This window comes from Callorhinchus milii, unplaced genomic scaffold (genome assembly GCF_018977255.1).
Source record: "Callorhinchus milii isolate IMCB2004 unplaced genomic scaffold, IMCB_Cmil_1.0 Scaffold1, whole genome shotgun sequence".
Classification (NCBI taxonomy): domain Eukaryota; kingdom Metazoa; phylum Chordata; class Chondrichthyes; order Chimaeriformes; family Callorhinchidae; genus Callorhinchus; species Callorhinchus milii.
This window is the reverse complement of record NW_024704742.1, coordinates 127,274,425-127,297,561: the sequence shown is the minus strand read 5'-3', so window position 1 is coordinate 127,297,561 and position 23,137 is coordinate 127,274,425. Positions and strand designations below refer to the sequence as shown.

At 40.6% G+C, this 23,137-nt stretch overlaps 1 protein-coding gene across 2 annotated transcripts; it reads left to right on the top strand.

The window, feature by feature from the left end:
- The first annotated feature begins 1,421 nt into the window (after positions 1–1,421).
- Positions 1,422–12,413, top strand: akr1a1a (aldo-keto reductase family 1, member A1a (aldehyde reductase)). Of its 2 annotated transcripts, none has more exons than XM_007890704.2 (9): positions 1,422–1,495; positions 2,898–2,990; positions 4,958–5,077; positions 5,929–6,080; positions 7,917–8,112; positions 9,573–9,772; positions 10,808–10,880; positions 11,708–11,794; positions 11,905–12,413. In XM_007890704.2, the coding sequence occupies exons 2-9, from the start codon at positions 2,907–2,909 to the stop codon at positions 11,968–11,970; spliced, it is 978 nt and encodes a 325-aa protein (XP_007888895.1). In that variant the 5' UTR covers positions 1,422–1,495; positions 2,898–2,906; the 3' UTR covers positions 11,971–12,413. The 2 variants fall into 2 exon arrangements, with proteins under 2 accessions (XP_007888895.1, XP_007888897.1); XM_007890706.2 differs by having other exon boundaries at positions 1,425–1,495; positions 2,895–2,990.
- The last annotated feature ends 10,724 nt before the right edge of the window (positions 12,414–23,137 follow it).

Sequence of the window (23,137 nt, the reverse complement as noted above, 5' to 3'; positions counted from 1 at the left end):
AGAATACCAATCTCTTAAATGTAGATTTTTTTTATAACAATGAGCCTTTTTTCATGTGTTTGCTCCTGTTGTTAGAAACTGCCTCTCCATGCGCTCTCCCAACAGAGGGTAGAGAAGTGTTTCTCCCAGTATCCTAGCCAATGCAACAACAATAACAAAAATGACATTTGTAACGCGCCTTCCACATCGGGAGGACATCCCAAGGGTTTGAACAGTCAAGGGTCAGGACCCGAGCGTGGAGGGCAGAAAGGGAAAGAAGGCGGCTGAAGGCGCTGTCAAAAAGGAGGGTCTTGAGTCGTGCCTTGAAGGGAGGTAAGAGGGTGCAAGGTGAAAGGATTGTGGGATGGGGTTCCAAAGAATGGGGGCAGAGAGGCTGAAAGCCCGGTCGCCGATTGTGGGGCGGGTCAGGCGGGAGACCTGGAGCAGGCCAGAGCCTGCGAGTAGAGGGAGCAGACAAGTTGATAGGGGGTCAGCAGGTCAGAGATGTAGGAGGGGGCAATAATTCTCCAGGTAAATTGATCTTTCACCTCACAACAAAATAACAAAAATTACACTTGTAAAGTGCCTTTCACATCGGGAGGACGTCTCAAGGTGGTGAACAGTCAGGGATCAGGACGCGAGCGTGAGGGGCCAGGGTTGGGCTGAGGGAGGGCAGAGGGCTAAGAAGGCGGTTGAAGGTGCAGTCAAAAAGGAGGGTCTTTAGCTTACATCTCTGACCTGTTGACTTAGCGGAACATTCCTATGTGAAAATTGGCTGCCATGTTTGGTTGCAACATGATAACAATCCTTTTGTTTGATGTAATGTTTTATCACATCTTCAATACATCTCAAAGGACGTCACGGGATATACTGTAAAGTGGATTGACTATTCTGTTCTCACTGAAGTGTGGTAAGATGTTTCAACATGATATCGAATGCAAAGATTATTACTACGTCAGATTTGCTCTACTTTGAACTATTCTGCTCTGAACAACAGTGACCTGGGATTACTTTTCATTTTCCCTTGCTTGTGAGGAAGGGCTTTACCTCTACTCTGCACCTCCCTACTGAAGGACAGTTTAAATCAACATGCAGGGATTATCAGTGGTATAATTGCTACCCTACAGCACTGTGCATTTGAGGCTGCAACACACAACGAGAGGTTCATATGAAGAAGGCCCATTTCATCACAACCTTCTAAAATACCGTCCTCCCATTCTGTTCCACAGGTGAATTTGCGTGAATTAATTTCTCCTGCGGGGGTATGGTTGACAAAGGATCCGTTGGGAACAAACTGCTGCAGATTATTTGACTCTCTAGTTTAAACTGTGATCCTTTAACTAATCCTGTTAGATTTTTGGCAACTAACAGATTTTACTGGTTTTCATCAATTATTTACAAAACTAAACTTTTTGAGCAGAAGCAGGTAAAAAAGCACGAGCAGAGAAATTTGTCAGTCTTTGTACCTCAGACAACCTGCTTACCAGTCTCCTGCTTTACTCTCTGCCATAAAATAGTAAGTATTTCTCGCTTATCTTAGTTATCAAAACTTTTCTATGTTTTTTTTTAACCCAGAGCATTCTTTCTTTAACTGATATGGGGCAAGAGCTCTAAAATTATTTACAGTGATATAAGAACAATAAAAATAACATTTACAAGTACAGCTATATTGTTTGAGAAACACTCAATGTTTCTCAAGATCTAAAGATCTACAGAAGGTATCTTGCAATTTGCTCCCTAACCTTGGCCAATGTCACTGTGTCAGCCGCTGTTTTCCTTGCTCCAGGTTATCTGGGGACATTGCTCTCAACATTCTCTCGGCCAGTTTGTGAGAAAAAGTATTTTCTTCGTGAGATTGCAATAAGCAGTTTTGAGACCGTCACAACTGTTAAAACATGTTTTTTAAAAAAACATTAAAAGAAACCATTGTACATTTACCAATTTACTGGATCATGAATTCTATATAATGGGATTTGAATGGGAAGGGATATGGTACAGTATTTGGGTAAGCTCCATGTTTGTACGAGAATTGCAAAGTGGTATAATTTCTTCCTGGGAGCACCAGAATATATCTTCCCAATATTTTTAGCATGGAAACAATTGGAAAACATGGAAACTGCACTTAGATTCAAAATCTGCACAAATAGAGGAAATGCAATGGAAAAGCAAGTGAAACAACAAAGTCAGCAAGGAACCCAAAACATATTGTATGTTAAAAGTAAACTGGTGTAGTTTCCTTTGTTAAAAACCTCCTCTCTTACCACCCTCCCCCCCCAAACCTTCTGCACATTCAGTAGAAATCAGGACTGAACATGACAATTTACACAAGTCAGACAAACTGGGAACAAACCGAATCCCAATATTCACCGATTATTGATGAATAATCAGCAGCCATTTTGCGAGGTTGTGGACTGGCTGACTCAGCAGACATTTTGAAACTCGGACATGGAAAACAACAGCTGAAAGGCCTGTCAGATTGACTGTTATCTATTCATTGTGAACTAATCCTTGTCAAACACAGGATTTTTAAATATTTATGGAAAAACTAGCAAATAACACGTAACTTTTTTTAGTTCATTTACTTTGAATATAAATACAAATTACTGCGAATGAAGATCTGTAACCATTCAGTGGTCAGGAATTCTTTAAGAAATAGATTGTTCTCCATGTATCACATATCCGTTCCAAAGTACAGTTTGAGCTAATCCCTGCAAATCACCATGGAAACCATGCCATCTGCACTGGGACACTGCATTTCAATATTGGGAGCTTAAACTATGTCCAAGCAACCATGAATGACAGACATGTGTGTCTTAATCGGGGGTTTTAGTGCAACAGGGTTGCACTGTATTTTGTGTTTTTACAGACTTGTATATTCTCAATGTTGTATTGACAAAATTACGCACAATTCTAAGCAGGTATTGAAAATGAGTTGTGTCTATGTCACACTGGGAACAGGGCAGAAAATGCCATTGGTTGGTCTAGGAACATGGAAGAGTTCGCCTGGCCAGGTACTACGCTAAAAACTCTGGTATTTGTATGTTAGTCAATCGATATACCTACAGTAAAACTTGCACAAGTCGCTTCCTTATAAATCGTATATAATCACCTAAATTGTACATGACCTGAGTCCCATTCAGTTCTCTACCAAAAAACGCTTAGATTTCTTTGCAGTAGTCATATTTTATAAGTCAGATAAACGGTTAATTCATAACAATTTCATGGTCCCAAATAATCCTAAATCCTGTGCAAATCATCTCCTAACTCATAACACCAATATTGCACTTACTGGTTGCATTGAAGTACACTGACTTGCGGAAATTTCACGTTGGTCTGGATTAATTCTTTATTCTTGGCTTTTCAGAACATTCATAATCTGTCAAATTAGTAAATACTGTCTTCATTTTGAAAGCTTTTTTGTAAATTCTTTTAAGAACTACAGAAACCTTGCTTCAAAGTTAAGGTTCAGTGCAATAATTTGTAATCTAGACCCAGGTGAAATTTCTCCTCAATATTGCCAACCCTCAACCTCAGAAAAACCCTACATCAGTGTAAATTCTTTAATTTCATATGGCCTTTTTAAGTGAGATAGTCAATGTGTGTTTAAGATCTACCTCTTTGACCTCACCTTTTGTCATCTCCCTCTCTCCTTCTCCCTTATTCAACATTGAACCTTGCCACTGTACAGCATTCTGAGATGCTATCCTGCAGGCACGGTGCTATATAAACGCACTTTGTTGTTGTGTATGAGTGGATTTGTTCTATTGATCCACGACCACTGGGAAATGGGTTCACATTTCTCAAACTCCCATCATTTCTAACCCATCCAGTTACCATGTGAGACCAGATTGAATTCCATCAGTCCGGGCTTAATTTCAACCTGAGAATTCCCGAGGTGAAGAGACAATGGAGTTTAAGATGGGTTCCTGAGAAAAACAGTAGCATCACTAGGCCCTTATCACCTTATCACCAGAAAAAGATGTTTTCTCTGTGGAGCTCCTGGGTGGGAGTCTAGGCTTCAGGAGTTGACGTAACATGTAGAAATTCCTACACAAACACAGTTTACATTGCAAGGCCCTTTCTCCATTCCCTCACTTTGTTCAAGGGCGCTCTCAAGACCTACCTCTTTAACCACACTTACAGTTCTCATCTTTCCCCTCCCCACCCCCAGCTTGGGTTCCCAGCCAACAACGTTAAGCGCTTTGGGACATCTTTCCAATTATGCATTATGTTCATTACATTACATCGAGGCTCGACTATGCAAACTCACTTTTTGTCGGGCCCCCCCCAACTCCTCCCTTCACAGGCTGCAGATCATCCAGAACTCTGCAGCCCGTGTCCTCTCCTGCACCAGGCTCCGCCACCCTATCACCCCCATCCTCGCCTGACTCCACTAACTTCCCATCACACAGAGGATACATCCTAGTCATTACCTTCAAGATCCTGGTCATTACCTTCAAAGCCCTCCACGGTCTTGCTCTCCCCTACCTCTCCGACCTCCTAACCCCCTACCATCCTGTTCGCTCCTTCCACTCAGCGGGCTCTGGCCTGCTTCACGGCACCCGTCTTGCTCACCCCACTATTGGCGGGCGGGCCTTCCGCCACTCTGCACCCACCCTCTGGAACTCCATCCCACAGTCACTCCGTCCCACCGCCTCCCTCGCCACCTTCAAGACCCACCTCAAGACCCTCTTCAACTATGCTTTCGACCTCCCTGCTTACCCCCCGCCGGCCTCCACCCTCCCCCACCCCGACCCCCAGCTTGGGTCAGTAACTCTGTCTGTCCAGCACCTTGGGACATCCAACGTGAAAGGCGCTATACAAATGTAATTTTGTTGTTGTTGTATGCAAATGTAAATGTTTATTATATGTATTGGCCATTACTGAGAAGTACCTTTTCAATTCCATTATTATCATCTTTTAATCAAAATATTAGATTACCCAAACATAGAAATATTTCTTATTTGCCTTCATTCAGCTGAAATCAGCAGTCTGGTGTGCCCTTGAAGCTGGCTACCAGCATTTAGACTGTGCTTATGCTTACAGCAATGAGCATGAAGTTGGAGAAGCTTTCCATGAAAAAGTGGGAGCTGATAAGGTAAAGATACCAAAGGAACTCAACTCCCATTGATGAGGTGTTGCTATATCACATGGGCCTTTTCACCAATAAAAATAAAGTGTATTTTATGCCATGAAAAGTAGTCAGAGATCTGTTGAATGCCATGGGTTTCATTCACCTGGCATCTCCAGCTTCTGGATACATTGACCAGGTCACTGGCAGTATTGAAGAGCTAACTGACTCCGGAAAAAGATGTTGCCCATGTTAAAAAAGTGGTCACTTTATAACCTGGGAATACTCATGTTACACTCAACCCATCTGCAACAGAAAATAAAAATTAATTGTAGCAAAAAAACACACTCCTTGTCGGTCTTCCCAACTCGAGTCCTCTCCCGCACCAGGCTCCGTGACCCCATCATCTCTCCCTCGCCCGGCTCCACTGGCTCCCCATCCTTCAGAGGATAGATTTCAAAATCCTCGTCCTTGCCTTCAAGGCCCTCCACGGCCTTGCCCCTTCCTACCTCAGTGACCTGCTAAACCCTTATCAACCTGTCTGCTCTCTCCACTCAGCAGGCTCCAGCCTGCTCCATGTCCCCCACCCGGCACGCCCCACCATCATCAATCGGACCTTCAGTCTCTCTGCCCCCATCCTTTTGAACTACATCCCACATTCCCTTCACCCTCCTCCCCACCTTGCTTCCTTCAAGGCACGTCTCAACACCCTCCTCTTCAGCCACCCACTGGCCTTCCATCCTCCCTTACCCCAATCCCCGTCTCCCCCCACTCGGGTACAAATCCTAGACTGTCCAGCGCCTTGGGACGTCCTCCTGACGTGAAAGGCGCTAGACAAATGTAATTGTTGTATTGTATTTGCCTTGTTCTCTCTTTAGTCCATCAAGCGTGAGGACATTTTTGTAACATCCAAATTGTGGAACACCAAACATCACCCAGAGGACGTGGAGCCAGCGTGCCGTAAAACACTGCAAGATCTACAGCTGGAATACCTGGATCTGTATTTGATTCATTGGCCTATGGCGTTTGAGTAGGTACCAATGCCCTGCTTCAATTTACAATGCACTACATTAGCAAGGATAATTCCAACCACAATGGATTTTCCTATGTGGTGTAACTTTTCCCAGGCTTGCTCAACAATGCAAACTGTAATTGAAAGGCACTATACAAATGTAATCTTGTTATTGTTGTTGTTGTAATCCCACATTTAGGTCGATCACAGACTGAGTTAATAAATGTATTTACAGAGTATGGAATATCAGAACTAGAAAGTTAGAATTGAGGTTAGGAGGCGTTCTTCTTCACGCAGAGATTTGCAATGATGTGGAATGCCCTGATCCAGAAAGGGTGGAATAAGAGAGATAGACAGATGGATAGTAGAGGTATTAAGGGTTATGGCAATAGAGTGTCGCTTTGGGATGAAAAGATCTGCCAAGATCTAATAAACTGGCCTCCTCGTGTACCTGCTTTCCTATCTAATTTATCTAACTTACTTTCAAAAGCAAATTCAATAGATTCCTTTTGGGAAATAAAATATTGTGGGATACAGTTTGACATATGCAAGCGACTGCTAGGATGATGGAAGGCGAATTGGATGGAACTTTGGCTTTTGTCTAGCAAATTCTTATCTTCTTATCTTCCTGACTCTAGCCTCAGTGTCTTTTCTCCAGTGTTACGCGTCATGTACTAAAGGGCGAACTATATACACTTAGATCTTCAACTGATTCTCTGTGAAACAACCAATGAGATAGCAAAGAGTTGGATGTGTCCATCATGGTACAGAAAGGTAGAATATGGCGTATAATTTGTGGTGGTTCTTAACGAGATTCCTCGATAAAAAATTTATGTTGCGTAAATGGGAAACTCCTTCTAGTAACCAGAAATATGTCACACCAACCCACGGGAAATCAATTCTAATACAACCTATTTCTGACACCGAGTTCCATGGATATAAGAAATTTAGAAATACAACAAATTAGCCTTCAGAACAGTGTTTTGAGTTTTGAGACAACCATTATTACCATTATAAACCTCCCAAATCTTAATAATAATAATAATAATCCTTGCATTTGATATAGCGCTTTTCACGTCGGGAGGACGTCCCAAAGCGCTTCACAGAACACACTGTAAAGTGAATTGACTGTATATTTGTGGGCGAACGCGGTAGCCAATTGCGCACAGCAATGTCCCACAAACAGTCGTAGATTGAAAATGACCAATTTATTATTGTTTTTGGTTTTGGAGGGATTATTATTAGGCTCTGTGTGGAGTAAGGAAACTTGCCCAAGGTTTCGCCCTCTGCCTGGAATTGAACTCAGGTCTCTCACTTGCAAATTGAGTGCTCTAACCACTGAGCTACAGGACTCCACATAATGGGATGGAGTGAAGAGTTGCAGTCTTGACCTTATTTGTTTGGACAGCCAGGGTTCCCTATTGTATCTTTGTGACACTCTGAGCCACTACCCTGCATGGAGGGCACTATATAAGTGCAAGTTGTTGTTGTCAATCTGACACCAAGGATTGCACAGAATCACATATATTGTATAGCACAGTAACAGGCTATTCAGCCCAACTCTTCTAAGCTGCTGCTTTTACTCCAAATGAGCCTCATCCCTTCTAATCCCCTCTCCCATACCCTCTAACTATATCTACAGGATCTGTATGTTACTCATTTAAAAACAGTGCTGCTGCATGCAAGCCCTATTCAGTTTGCTAATAGTGGACAAATCATCCTCAACAGTTGCTCTAGGACGGTACCATGCGTGAAGGGCGTGCTATAAGCTGTTGTTATCACCAGGCAAATCAAATGCCAACAAGAGAGCAAACAGCCTCCTACCCATCCATTTAACTGTTTCTGTCCTTTTAGACGGGGTGATAATCTAGTTCCAAAGAATGAAGATGGAACAATGCGTTACTCTGATACTGATTACAAGGACACTTGGAAAGCCATGGAAAAACTAGTGGAAAAGGGTTTGACCAAAGCAATCGGTCTATCCAACTTCAATGCAAACCAAATAGATGATCTGCTTTCTATTGCAACATACAAACCAGTTGTTAATCAGGTTCGTATCAGCAATATCTGTAAAATGGCTGTAATAACAACAACAACTTGGATTTATGTAGCGCCTTCCACGCCGGATGGCGTCTCAGAGCGCTTCACAATAAAGGATCCCGGGGCCGAGCCAGGAGGAGGGGGAGGAAGGTGACCAAAGGCACGGTCATAAAGAAAGGTCTTCAGCAGAGACCTGAAAATAGGAAAAGAGGAGGAGGCCAGACCCGGAGGAACGAAGACAACGGGCGCTGTTTTGAGGAGAGAGGAGGTCAGAGAGGTAGGGTGGTTCAGAGGAGTGGAGGAATTTGAAGACAAGGGTGAGGATATTGAAGTCGATCCTCTCTGGGACAAGTAAAAGTAAAAGTATCTCTAAAAGTATTCCGGTCTATACTAGGTTTTGTGAGTACTGATGGTTAGCATCTTATTGCTTTTAAAAAGTATTTTAACCCCTCCTCCATTGTGGCTTGATAAAATTGGAACTCTGCCTTGTGATTGGAGAGTCATATAATAATAATAATAATCCTTGAATTTGATATAGCACTTTTCACGACTTCTGAATGACTCAAAGTGCTTCACAGAATATACTGTAAAGTGAATTGACTGTATTTTTGTGGGCGAATCACAGCAACCAATTGCACACAGTAGTGTCCCACAATCAGTTGTGGATTGAGTGATCGAATTATAATTTTTTTTTTCTTGAGGGATTATTATCAGGCGTGTGGAGTAAGGAAGCTTGCCCAAGGTTTCACCCTGCCGGGAATCGAACCCAGGTCTCTCGCTTGTGAGGCAAGTGCTCCAACTACTGAGCTACAGGACTCCATTATCCTTCAATTCCACTGCATACAACTAGTATGTTGGACCTCCACTATCCTACACCACCCTGTAATCCACAGAGACAACTATCTAGTTTGTTTATATAAATCAGTGTCCCAGCAGGGCGAAATGTTAGGCAAGTTTCCTTACTCCACACGCCTCTACTTACTTAGCAGTAAGTAGGAACCCGGTTGTTAGTTGATTGGCGGATCGCTTTTCCGGGAGTAATAATTCCTTCAAAAAAAATAATAATAATATGGTGTTTCAATCCACGACTGTGTGGAACACTGCTGTGTGCAATTGGCTGCTCCGTTTCGCCCACAAAATGTACAGTAATTTCACTTTACAGTATATTTTGTGAAGCACTTTGAGGTGTCTCAAAGACATGATAAGGCGCTATATCAAATGCAAGGATTATTACCACATCTGCACCTGAAAAAAAAGGGAGATTATCCTCCAGATAATATTGATCATTCACTTCATGGCTGTTTATGGGAAATCTGCTGTGTGAAAAGAGGCCAGCACATTTGCCTATAAATATACAGTCAGTTCAATTCACAGTAGAATCCTGTGAAGCACTTTGATATGTCTCGATGACATGATAATGCACGGTATCAAATGCAAGGATTATAAACAGTTTATTGCTTTGTGCTGCAGGTTGAATGTCATCCATACCTAATCCAAAAGCAGCTTGTGGAGCACTGCACTAAGCGAGGGCTAGCTGTTATTGCCTACAGTCCTCTTGGATCTCCTGATCGTCCCTGGGTCACGCCAGACGAACCAAAGCTACTGGAAGACCCAAGAATTCTGATGATTGCGAAGAAATATGGAAAATCTCCAGCTCAAATCATTATACGGTTAAGTATTACAATATGGTTAAGACACTACTCTGAGTGAAGGGCGCTATATAAATGCAAGTTTCTATTGTTTCAATGTAGTACATGAAAGATGCATTGAAGAATATAAATTAATTATATGAATTTATATGAATTTATATGGAGTCCTGTAGCTCAGTGGTTAAAGCACTTGCCTCACAAGCAAGAGACCCGGGTTGGATTCCCGGCAGGACGAAACGTTGGGCAAGTTTCCTTACTCCACACACCTGATAATAATCCCTCAAGAAAAAAAACAATAATAATTTGGCCACTTCAATCCACAACTGTTTGTGGGACGCTGCTGTGCGCAATTGGCTGCTGCGTTTCACCCACAAAATATACAGTCAATTCACATTACGGTATATTCTGTGAAGCGCTTTGAGACGTCTAGAAGACATGAAAAGCACTATATCAAATTCAAGGATTATTATTATTAGTAATAGGGGCATAGCAAAGATCTTAGGCTGAAAAGGGATGAACTATGAAAAAAGATTGAACTAGCCTGAAAGATCTCATCAAAGTATGTAAAATTGTAAAGATGGCAGATAAGATTAATCTAGAATTTTCTAGAAATCAGAACGTAGAAACTATGACTGTAGTGATAATGAAAATAAATCCAAAGTTTGGAACATACATCTGAAAAAAATGTGTTTACTCAAGGAATGTTAATTGTTTGGAATAATCTACCAAACAAGTTAATAAGGGTAAAAAAAAACATATAATTGGAATTGTTCACATGACAATTAGAAGCCAAGTTCTAGTCTACATTTTTTATTATGTGCCTAAGATTTAATTTTAATTATGCTTTACAAACTGAAAATATACATTTGATATATAGAGCAGGTCTTTCTCATCTCATTCCTCTCTATCGTAGTTACAGGAATATCCTATCACTCGCTGAACCAAACAATCTCTAGACCATGGAGACTGAGAAAATGAGTTAGATACACATATTAATAATTTAGCATTTCCACCAAAAACACTCATATTGAAAACTTTCAACTTGTTCTGCCCCAGATGGCAGGTGCAGAGAGGAGTAGCATGCATACCAAAGAGCACTAATGCCTCCAGGATATATGAAAATATTAAGGTAACACTTTTAGCTTTTCAGTGATGTATTAACATCTTACAAAGGTATAATTTCTTTTCAGGTCTTTTTAAACACGTCAGCAATCAATAATACCGGATATTTAAGAATTGCAGAAAACGCTTCCACATTTAAGAATTTTCTGAACTTCCACACAATCTTAAATTTTAAGACAGTGGTCTTAAGGGTAAAAAATATGGCAAAGTTTGGCTTCTGGATTGAGTTGAGAATAATTCCTGGGTTGCACTGTTAACTAATCTAACTGACGTCAGCTAATCTTAGCCAATGCAGTGGTAAGTGGACTCTGCATTCCCTCAGCTACATGTGCTATTTAGTTAAGCGCTCCGGGACGCTACCCTGCGTGAAGGCACTATATAAATGCAAGTTGTTCTTATAACAGCAACATTAAAACGAAAAAATGCTCCAGACTGAAATAGAACTATGCATTGCTAATCTTAAGAATGTATTGGTGCTCTGCTAATGGCCTTTGATAAAGGCCCTACCCAATGCACAACTATCCCATATAGACCAGATAATCACAGGCTTATAAATTTCAGTACGGCTGGACAGAGATCAGGACAAAAGCCCTTGTCTGTTGGGTTTTTCCTCACCCTCTTTTACCCAGGTTTTCTCAGTTCAGTTATAATTCTGCAACTACTGCCCTAATTGATATTAGTAAACTAACTGCATGTCTTGTTATGTCTATTCACTTTGATAATGAAACTCTTTCCATTTAAAGATGTCAGCATGAAAATAATTACCATTCAGCTCAAATGATTTATGTGACTAAAACACATGGAAATCTCTCTTTCTCTTTGTCAAATAAACAGGTATTTGATTTCACGTTGTCTCAGGAGGATATGAAACAAATCGAGTCATTTGACTGCAATGGAAGATTGATTGTCCCAACAGTCGAAGTAAGTTTTAGAAAAAAAAGTTGGAATATCTCTTGTAAATAGAATCAGTAAATAAAAGTGATACACTAGAAACATTATGTAACCTGTTTGATCTTTCCTCACTTTTGCAGAAAGATGGGATAAAAGTGTGGAGAGATGCAAGTCACCCGTACTTCCCTTTCAATGATCCCTATTGATGATAAATTAACAAATCCCAGCACATTTCTTGAAACATTTTTCTGGCAATTCCCGTTCTATTTCTATTCAAAATCTCCTAAACTGATATAATAGTAATAAAATATTTTAATCTAAAACATGTTGATTGTTTTTCAAGCTGTTGATGAACAGTCAGAGATGCATCTATACTGTTACACAAGTAAAGTGAACTGGTAAACATTTTATGTTTAAAAATAACACACTGATGAAAAAGTACTTATTGATGAACAATTTAATGAATAGGTTTCAGGGAATAAGTATAAAGTGTCAATCAGCAACTGCTATCTAAATGAAGCAGGGGATTTTAAGAGTATCTTATGCAGTTTGTTACTGCTGCTTTGTAGGAAATGTGAATCTGTGTATGTTAATGGCATTTATTACTGACTTATAAATCTCAAAAATGAAATAAATTGTTTAAAATACAGACACTAAAGTGGTTAATTTTTTCAATGATCTACTGCTCATTACACATTCATAATCCACACCAAACTCTGCACACCCATCACCCCAGTGCTCATTAGGCTCCACTGGCTCCCTGTCTTCTGGCTGATCTATTTCAAGATCAGCTTCACCTACATATCTGTCCATACCTTTGCGCCTCCTACTCTCTCCAAGCTTTTATCCTACTCCTTCACTCGCTCAGCTAACTGGCTGAGTGTCCTTGCCCTCTCCACATCACAATCAGTGGCCAAGTCTTCAGTTTCTAAGCTCCTAATCTCAGGAACTTCCTCCCTCTACCATTCCATCTCACCCCCTCTCTGTCTGCCTCGAAACCTACCTCTTCCAACTGGCGTATGGCCAGCTCCCCTATACTCCCTCTCCTTTGCTCAGCATCTGACCCCATCCTTGCAAAGTGCTCTGAGATGTTGTCCTACATTAAAGACGCTATATAAATGCAAGTTTATGTTTAATTTATGTGTTAATTAACAATAATCGCAGGATGACATGAACCTAAAACCCATGTTGTAAATCTGTATTAAAGCATTAAAATCAAAGTACCGATATTTGGACTATGTTTTATTTTGGGGAATTAGCAAGTACCCAAAGGAGACTAAAATAAACTGAACAGCCTGTAATTAAATCATCAATGTACTGCTGCCACACCTCAATCTGGCTGTACTGTTTTTCATGGAACCTATTAATTGTTGACCTTGGTGGATGTGTTGATGGTTTATGGTGTTGTGTCATATTAATTATTTTAGCCCTCTGACTGCATGCTGTTACTCTGTGGGCTGCAGTAAATCCTCAATCTGCCAAAGCCTCTAATCTTATTAATATGATAAAATATACAGTTCACAAGCCCAAGAGTTCATGTTACCCTGCTACATGCAGGGAAAGTACTGAGCTGCTCAATTCCTGGATATTATTTTGCCTATTCCAAATTTACATCTATTTTTAGGACATTGATGAGAGAAATCATTAAACAAAGACTAACATCAGCTTGGCTCAATAACACCAGCTGAATAATGCCATGGGATCTTTAACGTCCACCTTGAACAGGAAGCCAGGACTTTGGTTTAACGTCGCATCCGAAGGACCAGACAGAACCTATTGGCTCTACAATCCATCTGGATCTCTCAACATTCAATTACCCTTCAAATAATAATAATAATATTCCTTGCATTTGATATAGCGCTTGATCACATATTTGAGACGTCTCAAAGCACTTCACAGGATATACTGTAAAGTGAATTGACTGTATATTTTGTGGACGAAACGCGGTAGTCAATTGCGCACAGCAGTGTCCCACAAACAGTCCGTGGACTGAACAACAACAACAAATTACATTTGTATAGTGCCTTTCATGTCAGGAGGATGTCCCAAGGCACTGGACCATGAGGGTTTTGCACCCAAGCTGTGGATTGGGATCAGGAAGGATGGAGTATGCGTATATGGAGTATGGAGCCTGTCTGTTGAAGTAGATTGCCACGCCAAACAAAGAGGCCTGAATATCCATATAGGTGTTGTAAGAAGCAAACAGCAACAGAGAGACAGGCAATCATGAGGCGATCAGAAGGAAACCTGGATTTAAGACAGAATATAATTAAACAAATGCATAAATAATTACTAATGAATGTAGACATTTTACACTGTTTTCTGTTAGGCTAGAAATCCATCAGCCACTGTATACTGTAATGTGAAATGAATTATTGAACAGAGTGGAGAATTCCATGACTAATTGAGCTATACATTAGGGTACAACTACAGGCAAATACTGTAATAGCTGTTTGCAAAGCATAATGTGATGTTGTGTCCACTTATATGATGCCTGCATGCAGTTGATGCTCATTAGTAATGTTACAGGGCAATTCAAGACAACAGAAGAAATTCAAGAGGACATTTGTGAAGCAAAAGTGGAATACCAGCATTAAAGACAGGTGAACTTATACCTTAAATCCATCTAACACATACATTTAATGTGCAATGATATTTCAAGCCCCTAGTTCCAGAGTAGAATAAATAGTGACAAAGGCCGTGCACCAACACAGTTCCCTTCAATCACGTTTATTTAAATAATAATAATCCCTGCCTTTGATATAGCACCTTATCGCTTCGTTGAGACATCTCAATGCATTTCACAGAATATATTATAAAGTAGATTGACTGTATTTTGTGGGTGAAATGCAGCAGCCAATTGTGCATTGCAGGGTCCCTCAAATAGTTGTCGATTGAGTGACCAAATTATTTATTTCTTTGGAGGAAAGCGATCCCCCAATTGACTGACAATCAGGTTCCTACTTACTGACAGGTAAACAGAGGCATCTAGAGTAAGGAAATTTGCCTAAGGTTTTGACCCGCCTGGAAATTGAACCTAGGTCCTCTTGCTTACGAAGAGAGCATGCTAATCGCAATGCTATGGGACTCCTTGTTCATGAATGGTACAAATCAGCAAGTTCACCCAACATAGCCTCTCAGATCGTACTTCGATCAGGGCTGGAGTCTGAGCTTCCACTTTCTGGTCACCAATTTTCTAATAATTAATTTGAGCTTTCGATGGAAAACTCATTCTTACCAGGTGAACAATGTGTGAACATGGCAGAACACTGCAGTGTCCTATGGGCATCCCTAAGGTACTTGCTGTTTGTGAAATTCAGCGAACCAAAAACTGTGGATCCGCAATTAGGATAGTTTAACACCTAAACAGGCTGTTAATCACTCTCTTGGTCCCTTTAGGAACAGAGCTATTTGCCAATGCAGATGTGCACATCAAACATTCAGGTGTCTCACAGTGTCTAACACTCCACAAAAGAGCACATTGCCAACATGATCAATGCCATATACTGAACCACACATATCAGAAAATCTTTGCATGATGTGACAAACAACAAATTAAGTCCTAGTCTTCAACTGGCAGGCAGCGGGCCATCTGAACTATAAAATCCTGACAGCAATAGAAGGCACTTGATTGGGATTGCTAAATATGGAGCATGTGACTCAGACTAATATAAACACATTGGTCAGTGAATCAGTTAAGAAGCTTCTCTGTGAGGTGTAAAAGCACTCCGGGACGCTAGCACAGGTGAAAATGCTATATAAATGCAAGTTGTTGTTGAAAAATCACCGATAAACTGCAAAAGAACCTAACTAGCCTCGATGGAGGCCAAGCAGATAAACGTGTTCTGTCACCTGTGTCTCCTGTTCTGACACTAGCACTGGTGGCTGCGATGCATAGTAACATTGTAATTAAGTTATATGAGTGTTCACTTTACATCAATGATTACAACTCTCATAGCTATCATTGGCACAGCTCACACACGTGCATGGAAACTTGATGAGTATCTGGTAACCTTACTCTTGGCTTTCCCTTCCCCTGGTTCTGCTTATATTATTTATTTAGAGGAATACTCTTAGTTAAAGACTTCATTCTTCATTCATTCTTCATGAGTATAAATGAAATTCAAGTGAAACAAACATCTCTTTTGAGCAATTGGGTAGACAACATCCTACTTATCTCCATGGCTAAGCTGCTGCCAAGAATTTGTGGATTTTTCCAGCCACAAGCTAATTGAGAAAAATAGTTATAGCATTCAGCTCATTTTCACATGACTATTTCGATGACTTGTGTAGGTGTAGCAAACTATACTGAACTTCAAACTACAATAGTTATTTTCGTTTCAACTGTGTGCTACAGAAAGTCCCATGGTACATTTCCCTGGCAATAATGTTGAGGAGACTAAAATAACAGCCAATTATTTTTCAATTCACCTCAAGTAAAATCAGTCAAGTCAATCAGCATCAGGGGAGTTACATTTGTGCTTGAATAGGGTTCAAAAGCAAATTTTCTTCCTTTTTACTACATACCGACAACTTATTTGTATTTACGTCTGGTGACGTGTAAACATCTTTGGATATGGTGTTTTAACATGCTTCACTTGTGTAGTATTTATACATTTATTGCGACCTTAAAAGCACACATTTTCACAAGTTGCAATAGCTTTGCAGTAGCTTTAACCTGTTTGGCAGGCTCCAAAATTGACTTGCCAAGCAGCAGCAGGACTGGATATAATACCACACCGCTGCCAGGAATGTCTAGATTTTTCCAGCCACAAGCCAAAGATTTATACAATCAGCTACACTGTTCAGCATTGGTTGCTTTTCACTGCGTGGCTTAGTAAGGCATGTGCAGGTCACCTGAGGTCACAATGCCCAGAAGGTGCAGTCTGACCTGAGCCCTGCACAGCTTCCAATGGGGATTTTTCCCAAACCAGTTTCCTCTCTAGAAGCACAACAGTTGCTCTCGTGTTTGGTTCCACTGGACCGAGCTCTCCAGTGTCTCTCATGTGACAGGGCGCAAAATGCAGCAGAGTTTATTTTTGTACTGCACTAGGATTGGTGGTTGAACAAGAAATCAGCCCTGACAACTGAAATGATTCAGAATTTGAGATGGATGAATCAAAGGAATTTTATGGGACGTTGCACGGGTAAGGTAAGGACAGGACATCCACCTGACGTGAAAGGCACTATATAAATGCAATTTGTTTTTTGTTGTACTACCTGAAGTTGCTAGGAGTTTGATCAGTGTCAGTTTGTCTCAAGTGTTAGCACTTTAATCTTCTAGGTCAAAAGGTTGTGGATTCAAACCTATAAAGGGTTTGACTGAATGGGAAGAATCCTTGCCACCAGTGACCGGACTAATTCTAGAGAGTAGGTTCGTAAGACCCAAGGGTTGGGATCCCAAAAAGTGTGATGAGAGTCTGTTGGATCTTAACCAGCTAAAGTTGCATAACTGATCAATGTAGAAAACTATCACCATGCTTAAGAGCCTTGGAGTACTGCTGACCCACTTAGCTCAGTGGCCAGACTACCAAAACTGTTACAGAGGGTTGACTCAACATTACCTTGGAGCCAGCTCAGCCTCAAGGAAATCTTGGTTACTTCTCCACCAAGGACAAACTAACTAAGGATTTCCTAATTGTATAGTTTGTATGTAAGCAAATCTATTTTAATGCAGCTGGAAACATTGTGCTTAAATTAAAACTGGAAGCAAAAATCTTGGTAAATTGTTACCATTATTAAGTATTTGCTCTCATAATCTCCAGGATTGTTTTCTAAAAAAATGAGTTACGCAGAGATCAGTACAATACATACCAACTCTGGAACCTCCTAGAACGGATACATCTCTCTTGTTTGGTTACAAAAATCATGTGTGAGATGGATATTGAAAATCTCAACTCAGATCCAAGTGGTTTCAGCACAAAAACGTTAGCATTCAATTAGCAATCTTGCTCAGAGAAGGCAAGTGTCGTATGTGAGAAATTTCACATCGATGCTCTTGTGAAGGTGGAGTTAAAATAAATGCTTAGCAGTTTTACTCTGCCTTTGACCTGGTTATTCAGTATCTAATCTCAATGTTGTTCTCAATCCTGACACCTGGTGACTAGTGGAAGTAGTGTCTCCCTTGCACCAAAATCTTGCTTTCTGTAAAAATTCAGAGCAATACAAATGTTTCCATTAATCAGAAAAAGTACTTCAATGCTTCCTTCGGTTTTTAGTTGAGTCGTGAATGTATTCCATATACTTTAAGATCTCATTAACATAAGCCTCATGTTATGTAGACAGCAAAGTGAATATTACTGAGTTTTCTAAGGTGGAATTCAAAGAGAGAATTCCCTAATGTGACTCACAGGAGGATCAAAGGGCAGGTCACTGCTCAGGCTTGAGAGCCCATGTGGCTTGCTGATGGTGCTTCTTTGGCATATTGTGATGCAGTGTCTATCCCTTTCATCCCATATATCTCTTGAGTCAAGTTCCTGTGTCAAGCATCACTGATGTATACATCCATGGCATTTAATACCCTTGTGTTTTATTGTCTTATTGGGGAGAGGAAGAAGCTTAGGTGCATTGGTTGGAATGTGGTGCCACGTTAAAGCAGTATCTTCACCTTTAAATCTCTTCATGGTCTCACCGCACCCTACCTTTTCGACTTTACTTTCAACCTACCGAAACAACCTACTTATTTCACGTCCTCCACTCTATCTACTGGCAGGCTTTCAGCTATTCTGCCCTCACTCTCTGTTTTCTCTAGCCCAGAGTCCCTCTGACTCGCTCCCTCCCTCCCCTCTTTCAAGGCATGTCTTAAAACATACATCCCTAAACGCATTTGTAATCATCTTTCCCCTGCCCTCCACCACCTTCTCAGATCCCAACCCTAGCTTGGTTGCCCATCAGCACTATGAATGCACTTTGGAATGTCCTCACAACACAAATGGCACTACATTAATGTATATTGCACTATTTCTTGAATCCTTTCACAATCCCTTTGCCTTGCTCCCTCCCTTGCCCCCTTCAAGGCATGACTGAAAACCCTCCTTTTCAACTGTGCCTTCAGCCGTCCTCCTACCTCGTTGCATACCCTCATCCCAACCCTGCCCCCCACGTTTGGGTCTTGATCCCCAACTTTTCAGCACCTTGGGACGTTCTCGCAACGTGAAAGGCGCTTTACAAATGTGATTTTGTTGCTGTTTCTCCTGCACCGTCTCTTGTCCAGTTTAAGAATTTGCATGCCTAGAATTCTCTAAATCTAGAGCAGCAGCTTAAATAGAAGAGTGAAGTTTTCCTGACTCCTCTCCACTAAACATCAAAGAAAAGCTGATATCAGGATTAAGTCAGCAGAATCTCCTTTAATTTGTCCCGATGATATTTCAATCCCCCTGTGTGGGGAGTTGCAGATTATTTGCAACAACTCACTCATCTGCAGAAGGAAGACTCCCAATTTGACAAGTTTCAGTGGCTGAATTCTGAAGGCCCAGTCCTGTCCACTGCTTTTCCGGGCCTTTTCAGATGTTCATCCCATGTTCGAGCACATTCAAGTATAGGGAATAAGATCTGCTTGGTGTGAGAGGGAGGGGTGAAGAATAGAAAGGTATGTGATCTTTCCAAGTTTGTATTGCATCTTGTTGATAATAATAATCCTTGCATTTGATATAGCACCTTATCACGTCTTTGCGATGTCTCAAAGCGCTTCACAGAATATACTGTAAAGTGAGTTGACTGTATATTTTTCCAGCATGTTTTAATTTGAGCTCTAGGTGTCTGTGGACATTTTGAAAAACATTTTCTCTTTTTTAAATGACATATTACTTCAGATCGTCCTCTAGGACACTGGGTTCAGGGTGCTTCCTCCGCTGACATGCTTCACCTTGCTTCGTATTGCACTTTTGAGACATTCGCCCGATGGTAAAGGTGAATAAATATAAAACATATTGTGTCATCAATCAAGGGCAATTTAGAACTTCCTCCTCATAATTGCTCATTTATAGTCTTAACACTAATTACACCAAGCTCTGCCAACTATCTTAGGATCCTTTGGCAATGAATTCATCATCATTATTGATCTAATTTTCTCTTCGAGCAAAAAACCTCCTAATACACACACCATTTCCTCTCAGAGGATGAGAATCAGGTTCACTCATGACAGCTGCAATGATCAAATGCAAATAGGTTGACATATGAAGTACCAAAGCCAATGCAACCTTACTATAGCATCAATGCTGCAATCAACAAGTACTTGCACTTCATTAGCCTTTCACATAGAAAAAGCCTTAAATACATTTCAACAACAAAATTATATTTGTATAGTGCCTTTCAAGTCAGGAGAATGTCCCAAGGCGCTGGACAATTAGTGTTTCGGACCCGAGCTGGGGGTCAGGATTGGGGAAGATGACCGAAGACACGATCAAAGGAGGGTTTTAAAAACACAAGAAACACTAGACCAAAAAGGTCCAAGATCCACCTAGTTCGCCTTCCACCTTCCTGGCGGTCGCATGCACATATGTCCCAAACTACTCCAGGCTTGACTACTAGACAAGTCTTGAAGGAGGCAAGAGAGGGGAGGCAGAGTGGCAGAAGACCTGCCTGCCAATGAGGCGGAGGACTTGAAGCAGGCTGGAGCCCACTGAGTGGAGGGAATGGGCAGGATGGTAGTGGGGTTAGAAGGTTGCAGAGGAAGGGGGGAGCAAGGCCATGGAGAGCTTTGAAGGTGAGGACCAGGATCTTGAATTGTATCCTCTGTGTGATGGGAAGCCAGTGGAGTCGGGAGAGGATGGGGGTCGCAGAGCCTAGTGCGGAAGATGACGCGGGCTGCAGAACTCTGGATGATCTGCAGCCTATGGAGGGAGGAGTTGGGGAGGCCAACAAGCAGGGAGTTTGCGTAGTCGAGCCTGGATGTGATGAATGCATGTATGAGGGTCTTGGCAGCCTGTAGAGATGAAGACAGGGAACACTTAAGACATCTCTACAATATTTTGGGGGAAAAAAGATAAATTTCACACCATTCGTGACATTGCTCCATACAGATTGGCAGAAAAGGTCTTCGAGAATGTGTCTGCAGTCTAGTGAAATTCAATTAATTGAATATCAGATAATTGAATAGTTCAGAGTATATAGTATTGTACATACAAATAATTGAGGTTATTGAATAATTTTCTGTGACCATTCATATAAAACCAATTAATCAGCGTCTGGAAAGACCAGAGTCCTAAATCATTACCTTCTACAGTACAAACATTGGATTCCTTCTCCCCCTCCCCAGAGATTGCTGCCAATCGATTGTCAATTGACATGTGAGTCAAGACACATCTGCTTGGTGGAAGAGTGTATCCTGTTTGGTTAAGGTTGGATGCCACGTCACTCAAGCTCGAGTCTCCTCTTATGTTTAGTCCGGTTATATAAAGAGGCATTTGAATTAAGAATTTCACTATACTACCATTTGACCTGCAGCTCATGTGTGGAGGATGTGAGCAAGAATGCAATTCTCAAACCATTGACGCAATGTTTCACTTCATTCATGGCCTTCGGCAGACTTGCTGCTCCACACCTTTGCTGTTCATCAACAGCCTGCTCAGTTATGGGAGTTTGAATTAGCTGAAATTCAGCAACTTATGTTAAGGCTATTCCAGTTATCATAAATCAAATAAAAAGACATCAAAATACTGTAGAATGCTTTGCTCTCTTCCCTCCCTATACATGTAGTTAGATGTTTGCAGTCCATTTGACAAAATGTATACCAGTTATTGTATAGATGCGAATCTCATCAATCTACAACAGCTTCGTGACAGTATTTGTGAAAGTCACCCTTTGACTTTCGAGTCATGATTGTTGAGAATGTGCACTAATGGAATACACAGCACACATTTGCTCACTGTGCTTGCAAATGGAAATCAGGATATGAAGGATCATCTGCATCCACAACACATCTAATGAGCTTGAATCAGAACTCAGAAAAGGACAATAGGTTATTTATCCAGTTAATTTATCTAAAAATAAAAAAGGGTTGTAATGAGGACTCTATCCAACAAACATTTGCTTAGTAGTCATTCCCTTTTCCAAGGGAAACCAAGCACAACTTTAAGTTATAATTACCTACATAATCTTCTAATTATATTTTCTCAACCAGTAATTTTTGTTCATGAAATTGTCAGTTGCAAGAGCTCAATATCAGTCCTTGCAATATTTACATACACTGTACAGAACGGAAACCAGTCTTGTGCCAGTGTTCATACGCTCGTCTCCATCCTCCAAAGAAAATCTTTCTTTTAGAGGTCAATGGTTAAAAAGGCATTAAAACTGTAATAATCTGATACTTATCCAACAGCTCTGCATTCAGATCTTACATCAGCTTAATTCCTCATACTGGCCCAAACTAGTAGGGCTAAATGGCCTCAATTCTGTGCTGCTTCATTCTATGTAATACAACCTTTAATAAAATGCTCTTTGGAAAGTTCAGTATTCCAAAGTCTTGTTCTTCCTGAGTTATCACTAAGGAAGTTGTCCTGACCAACAATCCCCAGCTGAAATTGATCATTTATTCCATGGCTGTGTGTAAAACATTACTGTGGGCAAATTGGCTGCTGTGTTAACCTATAAAATGGATGCGTTTTACAGTAAATTCTTTTTAAGTACTTTGAGATGTCTGAAGATGAAAGGTGCTACATAAAAAGAAAAACTTTTTTATTGTATCATCCCAGTTGCTCTTCAATCCAAGTCCATTTGAAGATTGTGTTCAAAACCAAATACTGTATATTATTCTGAACACCACCTCACCAGTTGATTAATACATTGTTAGAAAAAGTGTATTCCAACTTTATTTTAAATTGGATGTCAAGATATTGTACAAGTGTCATGACATTATCCTATGTGAAATGAGCTATACAAGTGCAAGCGTTGAATGCCTTACATATTCAATTAACCCGATTACATTTCAAGCCAATTAAGATACTTTGTGACTGGTTAATATTGTCTAATTTTTGCAATGAGATTTTTTCACAAGTACACATTTAATGCTACAATGTGCATCAACTTGAATGGTATGTACAATACATTAAATCATTGCATTTCCATCTACCATTATGTAGCCTGGAGAAAATAAACTCACACAAGTCTCCCCAGAATAAAAATATTCTAAATTCACAGCCATCTAGTCAGGAACCATTGCCAAGTTGGGCCCAGGTAACGAGTCCAAACATTAAAGGCATTTGAAAGGAAAGTGGGAATAAAATGAATTACAAATTGCACTAGTTGACCCAACAGAGCAGAAAGCAATACTACAGAAAGTACATTTAGGTACTTTACAAATAGAATGACATTTAAAATAAATTTTAATGTTCGGTAAGAGGCCTTGTCTTATTCCAGACTAAGGAAGAAACTGAT